A 15,623-nucleotide genomic window follows, 5' to 3' on the forward strand; every position below is an offset into this window, starting at 1 on the left:
CTGTGTTTCCCCGAAAATAAGATGGGGTCTTATTTTCTTTTGACACCCCCCCCCCAAATAAGCGCTTGGCTTTATTTTCGGGAAGGTCTTATTATTTTTGAGGTACAGGAGGCTTCTTAACCATGGCCCAAGGCCCACAGATCAGCTGATCCAGAGAGGGCCAGAACTTCTGTCTCTGTTTCTGGCACACTCTTGCCAGCCCTAGTGTCACTGGGTCTGCTGCTCTTTTTGCAGCTGCCACTAAGGAAGGGGTGTGGTAGCTAGGGTTTGCAGGAGCATCCTCCGCAAGGCCTTTCCGCATGGATGGCAGGTGCATGTGGGGCATATTTCCCCCCTTCCCCCAGGAAATGGCGGGGACTGGCTGCACATGCATTTAAATATTTTAGGGGGGAGGGCCTATTTTAGTCCATGTGCTTGAAAGCCCAATTGGGCTTATTATCCAGGGAAATCTTATTTTAGGGGGAAACGGTACTATTCACAGCACAATGTAAAGAAATTGGAAAATAAAGCATTTTACTCCTTCCATTTGCAAATAACCCACATTTCAAGGGGGGAAAGGTTAGCACCATTAATTGTTTTTCTCATAATTCAAAAATAAAAAAGACATCATACCCATGTTAAAAGGATCCCCTTGCACTGTAGGTGAAGGACTCCTTGTTGCTTGAAGAAAAGGATCACTTTTGGCATTAGATGAAAGGAAAGAGCCTAAAAGATCTGGGACAGGTTGCTTAGGACTACCTCCAAATGGGTCAAAGGCAGATGCTGGGAGAAAAAATGAATTCTAAGAACATGCTTCTTTCTATTCCAATACTGTGCAATATACTTATATTTTACAGGAATAGTGTAATATTCTTAACTTTACATAAACTGTGTCATTAAGGTGAACCACTGCCAAAGCAAGTGTCACAATTCTTTTAATCTAATTGTAAAAATGGAGAAGGGGGATCACAACAGTCATTAGGAAAACAACACTAGGCCCATGCTGCGGTGATGATAGATGACACACAGCTTTCAGCAAATACTTATCAAGAATGGCTGTTGTCACAATGTAAATAGGCAATTCAGATTGCATAAGGTGAATGATTACACGTGCAAGGGCATAGGATGTGCCAGTAGGTATCATAACATGTCCTGCTGCTCCCTTGGCATATACAAGCAGGCTAGAGAAAGCATCCAGGTAAATAATACCTGGTTAGCATTACCTCTAGTTAATAGAATTCACAATTCTTTGCAGTAACCAAGTGGCCAGAGTAGCAATAGATAAAGTCAGCAAGAGCCTAATAAAGCATTCCTTGTTAAAGATGGGTTTTTTTTCATCTTATAGTCCTGATTGTCTTCTAGCTATCCTCCTACTGTTAAAGGATTACTTGTTGGGATCAAAACAACAAAATGTGTGGTTCTGGACTGGATCTTATATTGCACATATTGATAGTTTCTCTCTTAAAATATACAACTAGGCTAGAAAGCATTGAAAATCCACACAAGGAAACTCTCCTGTTCTCTTATCTCCCAGTGCAATACTATGTTTATCCTACAAAAAAAAATATCCAGATTTTCCTGAGTTGCATAAAATAGAGGGAGTGAAGAAAATGTTAGCAAATAGGGGAAATTGGCCAGCACTGATTGCAGGCATTTACATCTGAGTTCTGAGGAGAAATACAAAACATTCTTCTATCCACATGTCTTAAAACCTAGCAGTTAGTAGCTGTACAAACGAATAATCGTGAAAAGTAATTTATAAATCCAAAGGAAGACACAACTCTTTTTCATGAGGATTCTTGATTAGCATCAATTGCTTAAAGTGAATTTTGTTTGTAAAGTACTTTAAGGTTCTGGTTAAGATTTGTTGTTACCTTCTCCTATTCTTGGGGACAACGATGGGGATGCTGAAGTTGCAGGCCGCCGTGGAGTTGACTGTGCCGAACCAGTTCCACCCATCTGAAAGACATCTTCAACAGGTCCCTGACCGCCTTGGTTTAATCCTCCAGAATTTCCAACCCCAAAAAGGTCACTCAGCAAGTCTGAGTTAGATGGTGGTGCAGTGGGGGCTGCTGGGTAGTTCATAGGCGTGCCGTCCAAACCTAGAAGATCTGCATCCTCTTGTGGAGGTGGGCCTGGCTGCTCTTGCAGCTTTTTGCTGTGCTTTGAAGTGCCGTGAATTTTGTCAGTGCTAGTGCCACTGTGCTGACTGGAGAGGGATAAGAGTTCATCATCGGATTGCTCGCTTTCTTCATGGACCAGTGCTGCCCTGTCTTCAGAGCTGGGATGAGAACTGGTTCTTTCTGCCTTTTGATCTAAGTAGTAAAAACAGCTGAATGTTAGCTAGCAACTTTGTGGTTCTTCTAAGGCAGAAAAAAACAATCCTTGGGGGGAAAACAGCCACACGTGAAAGCAGACAATACTAGCAATAATAATTACCGTATTTTTCAGACTATAAGATGCACTGGCGTATAAGGCGCACCAAGATTTTGAAGAGGTAAATAAAAAAAGTTTTTGCACTTTGCAGACCTCCCAAACCTTCTGCATGCCTTTTTTGTGAAAAACAGGGTGTACAGAGAGTTTGAGAGGTCTGCAAAGTGCTCCTGCAGGCTGAGAGGGAGCAGAAACGAGCAAAAAATTGGTCCTTTTTTTTTTGCAAAAAAACAGGGCATGCATAGGCTTTGGAAGGCTTGCAGAGTGCAGGCCTCCCAAACCCTCTGCACATCCATTTTTACAAAGGGAGCGGGGTTTCGGCAGGCAAAAAATGCTGTATTCAGTGTATAAGAAGCACCCAGGTTTTCACCCTCTCTTTTGGGGGGAAAAGGTGAATCTTATACTCCAAAAAAATACGGTAAGTAATATTGCTTAATTCTCAATGCTCAATTCTTTAGGTTATCTTGCGCATATCCAAAGTATAAATGAATGTATGGTGTTTGCATTCAAGTGATTTTGCAACCATACATTGCTGTGTGCAAATAGCAGGAATAAATCTGGATGATTCAAAAAAATGTGAACTGAATTTCATGCACATGCAGGAACTTGGTCTAAATTAAAGAATGCCTGTCTGGACTATGGCGTAATATGTACGTGGTCCCTGAAAAGAGGCAGGAAGATGAAGGAAGGAAGGAAACTAATAAATGAACTGTGAATTCTGGAAGATAGATTACTTGACGAGAAATCATATGTACCTTGCCAGCTGAGAGATGACAAGAATGCACCCTGGCCAACATTCTTTAGGTTATCTTGCACTGCATCTACAGAACTTCTACCTATAATGTAAAAGGAGTCCAAATAAATCAAAGATGAGTGAATTTAAAGTAGCCAAGCTTGCTATTTTCATGAAAGCTGAAATCTCCAGTCTTTGGCCATGCTGACTGGGGATTTTATGAAGTGGAACTCATCATCTATGTGGGCACCAGGTTGGGGATTATTCCCCCAGATAAAACAAACGCCTTCCTTACCTGCCAGAGCAAGTGTGTCTTCATGCTCCTGATGCGATGAGAAAAGAATGCTTGGGTTGATGTCTTTTGTGGTGAAATTCTCCCATGGAGGAGTTAAGTCAGTCTGCCTATCAGCAGAATCAATTTCAATTTCCACAATAATATGGAAGAGTTGGGGATATTTTTCTGGTGAGTCACATGCATCCAGCTCAGGCCTAAAGATTCAAATTAATTCAAAGAAATGGTTTGAAGATCACCTGCTAAATCATAGTTTGAGCCTGAATATAGTAATGACAATTTACTTATACGAGTAATTCTTTTTTTTCAATAAAGTACTAATGTCATGTGATAATAAGCAAGAAGTCCTATAGAACTTCCCAATAAAAATTAATTTAAACTGTAAGTATCTGGACCTTGGAGTGCATTTCTCATTGGAAACAGAGAAGGGTATTTTGGACTTCATATATTCCTAGACTCCAAATGCAGAAAATATTTCAAAGATGCCTGAAGGAAAAGATATATACGGTTCCTTTAAAAGCAAATAAAAAGGTTCATTCACATTTAATGTTTTCTTTGATGAAAACCTAGTTCAGCTTGAGATAGTTTTATAGAAATATATGTTCCAACCAAAGCATTCACAGAAGAAGCTATGATTCTTGTAGCCTACTCAACACCTCTGCCAATACAACTCAGTTACTATCTCCTGAGCACTGACTGACTTCTTCAGCTAATAGAAAAGAGAAACAGAATTATTAGTGCAGCTGAAAGGACTTAAGTGGAATTCTCTGGCTGAGGTAGCACTGTTAGCTTCTCTAATTACCAAACTTCATCTCTATATAAGGGCTGGTTTGCAGGCTTCTGAGTGCTGAACCTTGCTCACTACTCACATATTACATGAATCATGTAGGATATCCAACCCTGATGCAGAAAAATAAGTTGAAATTAATTTTAAATTCCCATGTGGTCTAAACTTTGCAATAATTAGGTACTATAAAGGTAAAGGTTCCCTTCGCAAATATGTGCTAGTCATTCCCAATTCTAGGGGTGGTGTTCACCTCCATTTCAAAGCCGAAGAGCCAGCACTGTCCGAAGACATCTCCGTGGTCATGTGGCTGGCATGACTAAATGCCAAAGGTGCATGGAATGCTATTACCTTCCGACCAAAGGTGGTTCCTATTTTTCTACTAGCATTTTTACATGCTTTCGAACTGCTAGGTTGGCAGAAGCTGGGACGAGTAATGTGGCACTAGGGATTTGAACCGCCAAACTGCCAATCTTTCTGATGACAAGCTCAGTGTCTTAGCCACTGAGCCACCATGTCTCTTGTAATTATAGGTACTATACCATAGGTCTATTAGAATCTGCTTGTGTTTAATTTGATTTATTAAAAATTAATTTTGATATGTTGGATCTTTTACTCATTTTTTTGCAGTTGAATTTATTCCATTAATGTGTTGTAATTTTTCTTATACAATTATATTCTATATCCTACTTTCAAAAATTCCTGTTCTGAAGGTAAAGTAAATCTTTCTTGAATGAATCAAATCTACAGTTTCCACTTGTTGGATTTGTGAGCTATTTATTACAATAAGATCTCATGATATCCACTTTCATTTAGTTTAATGTCCTAGAAGTACTTACTTAGTAAATTTTAATGTTGTTGATCCCAAAGGTACGAATCCAGTATGAAACTGAATCTGGAACATTTGTGTATTTGTCATCTGTAAGAATTGTTAAATACATAATTTTAAAAGTAAAAAAAAAACATTATTTATTTATTTATTTGATTTGATTTCTAGACCGCCCCCTCTCCCCGGGGGGACTCGGGGCGGTGTACAGGTACCAAATTATAACCATACAAACAATAATAAATATAATTAAATATAATTAAAATCGGATTAAACTTTAGACCCCTGTACGAATTTATAAAAATTAAAAACTTAGCCTTAAGACCAACCCGTGAAATTTAAAAATACAGACTGAGGTGGGAGAGCTGGAATTAGGCCAGGCCGGCTAGATTAAACAGGTGGGTTTTGAGCTTCTGGCGGAAGGAGCGGAGGTCCGTGGTTGTTCTAATATCAGGGGGAAGGTCATTCCATAGCAAAATTCAGATATTTATCATGGAAGAACTATCAAGTCAGTTGTAATTCACTTTATTTTATTACTATAAGCATCAACACAAAACAAAAAAATATTGACGCAATAAAGAAATAAAAATTTGGTCTAGAGAGCCAATTTGCTCTAGTGATTAAGGCATCTGGCTAGAAACCCAGAGTTCAAACACCACCTTAAGCATGAAAGCCGACTGAGTGACTTTGGGCTAGTCTACTCTCTCTCAGCCTAACACATCTCCCTGGGTTGTGGTTGTGAGGAAAATAGGAGGGGGAAGAAGTGTTGGGTATGTTTGCTGTCTTGAGGTATTTATAAAAAAGTGGGAAATAAATCAGTAAATCATTAATTTGTTTGCTAATGGTTAAATTCAGACTAGTGGCACATCTACACATTCCCCTCTCCCTAAATTTAGGATGAAGGTACCTCAATAACTGTTCTCTAAGACTGTTAACTAGGAATCATAGGATTTTTCTGACTGATTCAGAGCTGAATTAAAGCCAGCAGATGCAATAAGCACAGCCCAACAACAGTGTCCATTGGCCTCTCCATTGCTTAACTGAGAATACACCCAATAAGTGATTAAAAACTAAAGTTGAGTTGGCAGTGACAGGGCTAAGGGCATGATAGCTGGCGGGGGGGCATATACTGTTATGCCATAAGCACATTCTTATTTTACTTAATGATTGGACTGGTTGTGGAATCAATATTTTTCATATTAGTCTTGATACAACCCTTGCTATATGCATGATGTGTGTTCTTTCTGCAGCAACCATGGTAATGAATGAATCTGCCCACTTCCTATTTGCTGACATCAAGTACTGGTATGAACATAATATTTCAGCAACATTATCAAAGCAAATTTATTCCTTCAGCTACCAAAGAGGTTTCAGTAAGAAACATCACAACTTTTCAAAATTGCTTTTTCATATCCAACTATTTTAACTAGGATAAACTACTCATTACTCTAACAGTTTTTCTGAGTATTATGCTTAACTCCAATTTTTATATCATACTGTTAAAATATTTTAGATCAGCCTGAATGTTCAATCTTGCACTTAAAAGATACATCAATTCATACTTTAGCTTGAAGCCGTCCCCCAATGGTGGATCGCATATGGTAGACAGAAACAACTACATCACCATGGACAGTGACTCCTAGTGGAATAACAACTTTTCCTTCTTGAACACGGAATTCCCTAAGGAAAAAAGCAAGCAGAACATTCCGCCTAAAGTGGTATTCATGAGAATCATAACACAGAATTCACATTGAGCAATGCGTCATAACCAGCAGTTGAACCTTGCAGTTCAGTATTGTTAACTTGGGTGGAGTCAAAAAGCTCAGTGCTGGGATTAAAATAAAAATATTGTTCATATTTATTCCAACTTCTAAATGTAATGATCTGGCTAGTCTCAAAAACTGTTTAATTCATAGATTATACAGACAACAATTCCTATAGTAAATACTATACAACTCATATGACTTTCACTGCGTTTGCAGGTAAGCTGTTTATGATCAAACATTATTGTATACTGAAATAGTATTAGCAGATGTGTGACATTCAAGCTGCTCAGAAGCAAAAGCAAAACTTCAGAGGAAGAGACAAAATATCATACGGAATCCATGTACAATAGATGCATGAAAGGGTTGGCTAATTGGTGTCAGTCTAAAGGGAGGAGTGTATGGATGTATGGATGTAGGATATCCTTCAAAGCAGTTCAGGCAACTGAGATTTCTATCTCCCTGAAGGAAGCAGTAGCTGCTGAGATCCAATCAACATCAATCATAATTGACTGAAAGCCAGGGTGCCTAGGTCTGTGGAATTAGCTCACCTGTACTACCATAGGTATATACCTATTAAACAACCAAAGTGGGATTTTATCTGCGCAGTCAACAGAGAGGAGCTTACTTCATTCTTTCGTATTCCAATGATGTTGTAAATATTCTAGTTTCTCCAATAAGGATGTCACAGAAAGGCCGACAGCCATTTCTCTGCTTGTTGAAACAGGGCACTGGGCTAAGAAGGACTGATTTGATGGTTATAGGCTTGCAGTGAGGCTGGACAGGTTTGTCTGCTATTAGATCACAAATATATCCTAAATACCTGCAATGAAAAATGGGATTCATAAAATTCTACATGTCTAAAATTCTATTGACTATGTTCTTTGGCTCTACAGGGAACTTGGTTGATTATCATAATGAAGATTTTCAACAGCAGTCAAGAAAATTTAATTTTTAATGCATGCTTGCAAATATTAATGTCAAAAGAGCAAATCCAGTGAAAAATCATGAATTAATCAAGGAAGAAAACAAATAAAAATATAGATTTGATACATTTGACTTAAAAACTACAGAAGCAAGCTCTCCCTGCCACTAAGGGAATTAGTACTTAATATATAATAGTGGCAAAATAAATTCATTTTCATTTTGCTGCTGCTTTTCTGAAAACCATCCTTTCTAACTATTCCTATTTTCAGCTACCATCAACAAGCTGGGTGGCAAGGGGCCCAGAAGAATACAGGTCCCAAAATAAATTGCATATAGCCCATGTTCAGCCTTGACATAGAATTTAATCAATTTTCCCAATGGTGGTGTCCCCACTCCATGTGTGTTGTAGCCTAACTTCTATCAAGGGTGGGCTGCTACAGGTTTGCCTGGGTTTTGGAGAACCCATAGCTAACATCATACCCGGTTTGGAGAACCTCTAAATCCCACCCCTGACTGGCCCCGGACCCCTTCCCCTCCCCTCTCAGGAGTCTCCATGTGGCCCATTTTGGATGCGAGGTAAGTGCAGGGCCCACGCAGAGGCTTGAGGAGGGGGGGAATGGGCCTCCTAGAAGTTTCAGAAGGCCAGAAACATTTCCAGCCTCCGGAGGGCCTCCGAAGACAGTTTTTGCGTTCCCAGAGGATCAAGGAAAACCTCCGGAGCCTGGGGAGGGTGAAAACACCCCCCCACCATGGTGCAGGAGGCTGACTAGGCCACACCCGCCATGGCCACGCCCTCCAGCAATCGGGCAGAGAATCCATTGCTGAAATTTTTGAAACCTACCCCTGACTTCTATCATGAGTCCCACTTGGGAAGATAGTATCAGGCTGAGTCAGTCTGATCTAGATGTTTCTGTCCAAATACACATTTTTCTACTTTTGAAAAGGTGATGGCTTCCTGTCTAAAACCAAATATTTATATTCTTTGGGAACAACTGGATTCTTGCCCCCACATAATTAGAAGACACTTACTTTAACAGGACTCTCTTGATATATGTTTGAGAATGCATCCAGAAGTATAAAAACCTTCAATAACATCGAATGTTTCATACTATCATTGAAAAACTTTTTAAAACAATTGCCAAGCTTTAGCCACTCAGCCAAATTTGATAAAACTACTCCCATTGACTTCAGTGCAGTTAGGAAGCTGTTAGAAAGCCAGTCTGGTATAGTGGTTAAGGCACTGGGCCGGGAGACCATGAGTTCTAGTCTTGCATTAGGCACAACACCAAATGGATGACCTGGCATTAGTCACTCTCTATCTCAACCCTGGGAAAAGACAGTGACAAAAAATCTTGACATGAAAACTATAGAGATTTGTTTAGGTAGTCATTAGGAGTCAACATTCAAAGGAACAAAAATAAAGGTAGCTGTTGGTGTTAAAGAGCAATAGCAATAGGATTTAGACTTATATACAACTTTACAGTGCTTTACAGGCCTCCCTAAGCAGTTTACAATTGCCCGCAACAATCTGGGTCCTCATTTTACCCACCTCGGAAGAATGGAAGGCTGAGTCAACCTTAAGCCTGGTGAGATTTGAACTGCTGAACTGCAGCCAGCAGTCAGCAGAAGTAGCTTTCAGTACTGTATTCTAACCACTAAATCACCACAAAGAGGGATGAGGTTGACTAAAATCTGGATCCAGGAACTAAGAGTCGTGGTGGCGCAGTGGTTAGAATGCAGCATTGCAGGCTAATTCTGCTGACTGCCAGCAGTTTGATTCTCACCAGGCTCAAGGTTGACTCATCCTTCCATCCTTCCAAGTTCGGTAAAATGAGGACCCAGATTGTTGCGGGCAAGATGCTGAGAGGGCTGTAAAGCACTGTGAAGCGGTATGTAAGTCTAAGTGCTGATGCTATTGCTAAGTGAATTAGTATCCCCTGATATAATATACATTGTACATGATTTGTCAGTCATAAAACACATTTACTATACCTTCTGTGGGATGGCCAGAGTACTATTCCAGGTCTCTTTGAATTTAGCAATTGAACAGCAGAAGCTGGATTAGAGAAGAGATGACAGAAACAGAACATTGCACTGACTAAGACTGCTGACGCCACACGACCATCCTGTCAGACAAAATGCAAAACCCTCAATCAGGAAAATTTCACCTTGCAAATAAGCCATGGTTTTTTTTTGGTTAAACACATACAAAACCTTATAAACAAGATCTGCTCAATGATGCTTTGAAACTAAAACTACAACAGAAGCTTAGCAGAAACTCTTTTGAGATGTTCATAGGATTTTTACACTGATTAAACCAGGGGTGTCCAAACTTGGCAACTTTAAGACTTGTGGACTTCAACTCCCAGAATTCCCCAGCCAGCTCTGGATTAAACAGAAACAAACATTTGACTTAGGTCAATTCTAATGCATAAAAGGATGTTTTTTTTAAAAAAAGTGTAAAAAGATTTAGAAATACGCAAGTGCTTCCTATGCAAAGGAAAGACCATTAGACACTGATAGTGAAACTTCCTTCTGATGTGGTGTGATGGAAAGATACAACAATGAGTTAAAAACTAGAATGGGATTGTGTGAGATACAGTTATTTTTATACTTGGCTCAGCTGGAGATAGACTACAACAAAGCAAGTCCATCAAATAGAAGGCGAAGAACAAATAGGGTAGAATATTTCTCTCATTTCCTCTAATGTAATCCAGAAGTGCAGTGGAATAAAACAGCATCCTACCTATGGTTCCCAGCTATGCCAGAAGTGAGTCATCATTGATTAAAGTGTACTTAGAGTCACAACAAACCAGAAGCATTCAAATTACAGAGAATAAGTGTCCAATACTCCAATAATCAGTTTGATAGAGAAAAGCTCCCAGCTGTGGGATGCAGTCAGAGTAATCCAATATCGCTATGAAGGAGATAATTCTGTAACATTCCTTTCCATGAATCTTTGATCTTCAGAGCAATCTGATAAACAACTTCATGGCCTTCAAATGTTAAAGATTACAACGTTCTTGAATTCCATGCTTCATGGTCAATTGTGAGAGATCATAAGGTTGGTAGTTAAAAATTAGATTTGGAGGGCATCAGAATGGATATACTGTAACTGCTGTAGAATTTAGTACGTATATAATTTGCATGGAAGCCATATGCAGAAAAGGATGAATATGTGGTTTCTTCCCAATAAAGAAAGCAGCAACTCAAAGAGATTTAAAGAGGAACTGTCCCTTACATATTGAGACAATGCATGTCTTCAGCTGCATTGCTGATACAGAGTTACGACCACAGGTGGTATTCAGCAGGTTCTGATCAATTCTGGAGAACCGGTAGCAGAAATTTTGCACAGCCATTTTTGCAAAGGGGGCGGGGTTTCGGGAGGCAAAAAATGCTGTATTCAGTGTATAAGACACATCCAGATTTTCACCCTTTTTTTTTTTTTGGAGGGAAAAAGGTGCATCTTATGGTCCGAAAAATACAGTAGTTCAGAAAACCGATAAATACCACCTCTGACTGGCCCTGCCCCCACCTATTCTATGCCTCCCGAGTCCCAGCTGATCGGGAGGAAATGGGGATTTTGCAGTAACCTATCCCTGGAGTGGGGAGGGAATGGAGATTTTACAGTATCCTTCCCTTGCCAGAAAGTTGTTGGAAGTTGGCTGTGTATGTAATAATAATAATAATAATAATAATAAAATTTTATTTGTTAGCCGCACCCTCTCCCGAAGGACTCAGGGCGGCGTACAATAAAACACATAAAATACAGATATGGACAATACATACACAAGAATATAGACGTATACGTGTACGTGGAGGAGGTAGACAGATGAATGGAAACAGTTAAAATCGCAATTTAAAATCCCCTAAATAAAATTACAAAATTAAAAACCCGTCAGGAGCGATATGATCAAATTATGGTTGAGCCAGGCCAGCTACTTGGAATAGGTGGGCCTTGAGCTTTACACGGAAGGAGCGGAGGTCAGAGGTAGTCCTAATATCCGGAGGGAGGTCATTCCACAGGGCTGGGCCCGCCACAGAGAAGGCTCTGCTCCTAGGCGCCGCCCCTCGGCACTGTCTGGTGGACGGCACCTGGAGAAGTCCCTCTCTCTGCGAGCGAATGGGTCGCAGGGATGTATGGGGCATTACGATCCCGCAAGTAGCTAGGTCCTGAGCCATGGAGCGCTTTAAAGATCGTTATCAGGACCTTGAAACGCACCCGATAGACCACAGGAAGCCAGTGCAGCTCGCGCAGGAGAGGTGTCACATGGGAGTACCTTGTACTCCCCATAATTACCCGCGCGGCCGCATTCTGGACCAACTGTAGTCTCCGAGTGCATTTCAAGGGAAGCCCCATGTAGAGAGCGTTACAGTAGTCCAGGCGAGACGTCACCAGCGCATGAGTGACTGTGCGTAAGGCGTCCCGGTCCAATAGGGGGCGCAATTGGCGCACCAGGCAAACCTGGTGGAACACCCCCCTTGCCACGGCTGTCACATGGTCATCCATGGACAGCCGGGCATCCACGAGGCGCCCAAATTGCGCGCCTGCTCCACGGGGGCAAGTTGTACGCCCCCGATGGCCAGAGATGGGATTAACTGGTTGAACCGGGGGGCCGAAACCCACAGCCACTCCGTCTTGGAGGGGTTGAGCTTGAGTCGGTTGTCATCCATGCAGACCCGTACTGCTTCCACACACCGGGAACATCACTTCGACGGCCTCGTTGGGGTGGTTCGGGGTGGAAATGTACAGCTGAGTATCATCAGCGTACAGATGATATCCTACCCCGAAGTCACGAATGATCTCACCCAGCGGCTTCATGTATGTGTTGAACAGGAGTGGCGAGAGGACCGACCCCTGTGGCACCCCACAAGTAAGGGGGCTTAGGGTCGACCTCTGCTCCCCTGCCAACACACGTTGCGTCCGGCCGGAAAGGTAGGAGCCGAACCACCGCAGAACGGTGCCCCGGACCCCTAACCCCTCCAGTCGGTGCAACAGGATACCATGGTCGATGGTATCAAAAGCCGCCGAGAGATCTAATAGGACCAGGATAGAGGAACAACCCCTATCTCTGGCCCTCCAGAGATCATCCACCAACGCGACCAAGGCCGTGTCTGTGCTGTGCCCGGGGCAAAAGCCGGACTGGCGCGGGATGTGGTTTGTTTGATGCAGACAATATAATTTTTAGGAGTTTCAACCCAGTTTATTTTTTGTAGATCTGTACACTGGTTATTTTATTTCTATTCACCTCCGAGAGTTCCTTAGGTGGATCGGTGGCTATATAAATTTGCTAAATAAACAAAACATTTTATGGATTTGTAAGAGTTCCAGGAAAAATAAAGGTAAAATAAAATAAGTTCCATAGTCCTGTGAAAGGCCATGGCTACACATCACACTGAAGCAAGATTATTGTAGTCCGATTCAAGCATCACACCAAACCACAAACCATTCTTTACGAGCAATGATAAAGATAGCATTCTACTGGTTCGGACCGGTTTGCCTGAACTGGTAGTAGAAATTGTGGGTGGCCCCACCCACCCATCCCAGTTCTACGGCATTCCATTTAGGCTGTTTTTCACCAAAAGTGCATGCGCGGAAGGCAGCGCACATGTACAGAGGGGGTGCGTGCACTCACATTTGCAAACTTTTAGTGAAGGTAAGTGAATATCTCCCCTGTATATGATATATGAAGTTTGCCATTGTTTACCTTTGATATGGAATGATAAATATGGAAGACTGTGCCTGTCGTATAGAATAAGCAAGTATGGAATATACAACAATTTCAGTGCATTTTTTAAAATAGTGGGATAAAATATTTAAATAAATAAAGATGGAATATGATAGACATGTGCTCACTATCCTGATATAGTTCTGACTAACTTTTATCCATGAGAGTTTACCTTGTGGAAATAAACTTTTAGTAAGATGTTCTTTAGTGTTTAAATGTCATCATCACAGTACTTACTGTATGGTCCATGGTGCTCTCTGAGCCTGGTTGTTTTCTGCAAGACCAAGGACTGCACAGTTCCATCTTGAGCTACAAATATTCTCTTCCATCAATTACACTACTATACCATGGAGTTTCTATGGGCAATACTGAAGTGAGGAATCAAATCTACCTGCCTATACCTGAGTCTTAAAGCTAGAACAACAGCTTCCCTATACAAATTGGATTAGATTTTAAGAGCTAGTATCTTATTATTAATGAGCTTCTCTGCACCTTCTGATTTATAGCGTCTTTACTATAAAATCTGTATCTAGAGACAGTGAGGTATGATTGCCTGATCTCCATATTATAATTTCAAGACTACGCAAGTAGTCAAGAAAGAATTGAGTGTCAAAAGGCTGTTTACAAAAGGGAAATAATGAGGTTTCCCTTACATGGAACTCTATGAATCATCATTCTGTTCCAGTGTTGCACCTTTGAAGAAATAGAAGAAAAGGTCTTACTTCATTCTTTGTTATTTTAGGACTTTTACTTTATTTGTGCTTATAGACCGCCCCCTCTCCCATAAGGGACTCGGGGCGGTGTACAGTCCATACAAAAATAGGACGTAGCTTATGAATCAATAACTTATGAATCAGAAGGGTAAAGAAAGGGGTATTTGGGAAAAAATGCTGATTACTAGAAATCTAATAAATAGCAATATTATGAACTGAATTACAAATATACGGGCTTTTACTCCAGGTTGACCACCTGGAATTCCATGGATAGGGCAGTTGATCTGTAGACTAGCATTCCTATACCACTTGGCATTGAAGAGGTCCCTCCAGATAAATTTATTTATCTGGTTAATAGTGTCCTTGGGACAGAATGTCTTCATATGGTTTACAAAAAGTCATCAACAGCTGGGACAGCTTTACCTCTGGTGGCAAGTGACCATCTTTGAAATTGCTTGGGGGCAAATCAGGATAATCCATTAAAAGTGGCAACAATGTCAATGTGATGGTGATGTCCATACAAACATCACGTATTTTTTGGAGTATAAGATGCACCAAGATTTTGAAGAGGCAATTTTTTAAAAAAAGTTTTTGCACTCTGCAGACCTCCCAAAAACGGCCCAGTTTTTGTCCAAAAAAGCACATGAATAGCCTTTAGGAAGCTAATAGAGTGTTCTTGGGGGCTGAAGAGCCAAAAATGAGCAAAAGCCGCCCATGTTTCACTCATTTTTGCCCTCCCCAACCCTCAGCAGCACTCTGGAAGCCTCCTAAAGGCTACGCACGGCCATTTTTGCAAAGGGGTGGGGTGGGGTTTGAGAGGCCAAAAAGGCTGCATTCATTGTATAAGATGCACACAGATTTTCACCCTCTTTTTTGAAGGAAAAAGGTGCGTCTTATGCTCCGAAAAATACAGTAATTCAATTCTAGGATATGTCAGGTGTTTCATCTCTTCAACACTTCAAGGAAGTGCTCCAAAATCTCCTGGTAGATGGCTGCATTGACCCTGGTCTTAATGAAGCACAGTGGTCCAAAGTCCTGTTTCTTGGTGGTCCAAAGTCATCTTTTCTGATGAGAGCAACTTTTCCATCTAATTTGGAAACCAAGGACCCAGAGTATGGAGGAAGAATGGAGAGGCCAATCAAGCACAGTAATCCCACGGTCATTGAACCAGTTTTTGGTGCTTTTGGCAAAAGTTGCTCTCATCAGAAAAGAGGACTTTGGACCAAGGAGCAGCAGGACTTTGGACCACTGTGCTTCAATAATACCAGGGTCAACGCAGCCGTCTACCAGGAGATTTTGGAGCACTTCATGCTTCCTTCCGCAGATGAGATTTATGGGGATGCTGACTTCATTTTCCAGCTGCCCACACTGCCCAAAGCACCAAAACCTAGTTCAATGACTGTGGGATTACTGTGTTTGATTGGCCAGCAAACTCGCCTGACCT

At 41.2% G+C, this 15,623-nt stretch overlaps 1 protein-coding gene across 11 annotated transcripts in view; it reads right to left on the reverse strand.

Annotated features, from left to right (window-relative positions):
• Positions 1-15,623, reverse strand: part of DNAJC6 (DnaJ heat shock protein family (Hsp40) member C6) — a 74,340-nt gene that overhangs the window by 19,258 nt on the left and 39,459 nt on the right. For 10 of the 11 annotated variants that reach the window (XM_081947227.1, XM_081947232.1, XM_081947226.1 and 7 more), the window contains 8 exons: positions 9,730-9,863; positions 7,439-7,633; positions 6,610-6,727; positions 5,061-5,140; positions 3,441-3,634; positions 3,168-3,248; positions 1,854-2,294; positions 613-762 (listed from right to left, as the gene is read on the reverse strand). In XM_081947227.1, coding sequence (XP_081803353.1) covers positions 613-762; positions 1,854-2,294; positions 3,168-3,248; positions 3,441-3,634; positions 5,061-5,140; positions 6,610-6,727; positions 7,439-7,633; positions 9,730-9,863 — 1,393 coding nt within the window. The remainder of the gene's footprint in view (positions 1-612; positions 763-1,853; positions 2,295-3,167; positions 3,249-3,440; positions 3,635-5,060; positions 5,141-6,609; positions 6,728-7,438; positions 7,634-9,729; positions 9,864-15,623) is intronic. The other variant, XM_081947230.1, reaches the window with a different exon arrangement.

This window comes from Natrix helvetica, assembly GCF_964273705.1.
Source record: "Natrix helvetica genome assembly, chromosome: 3".
In the NCBI taxonomy this organism is placed as follows: domain Eukaryota; kingdom Metazoa; phylum Chordata; class Lepidosauria; order Squamata; family Natricidae; genus Natrix; species Natrix helvetica.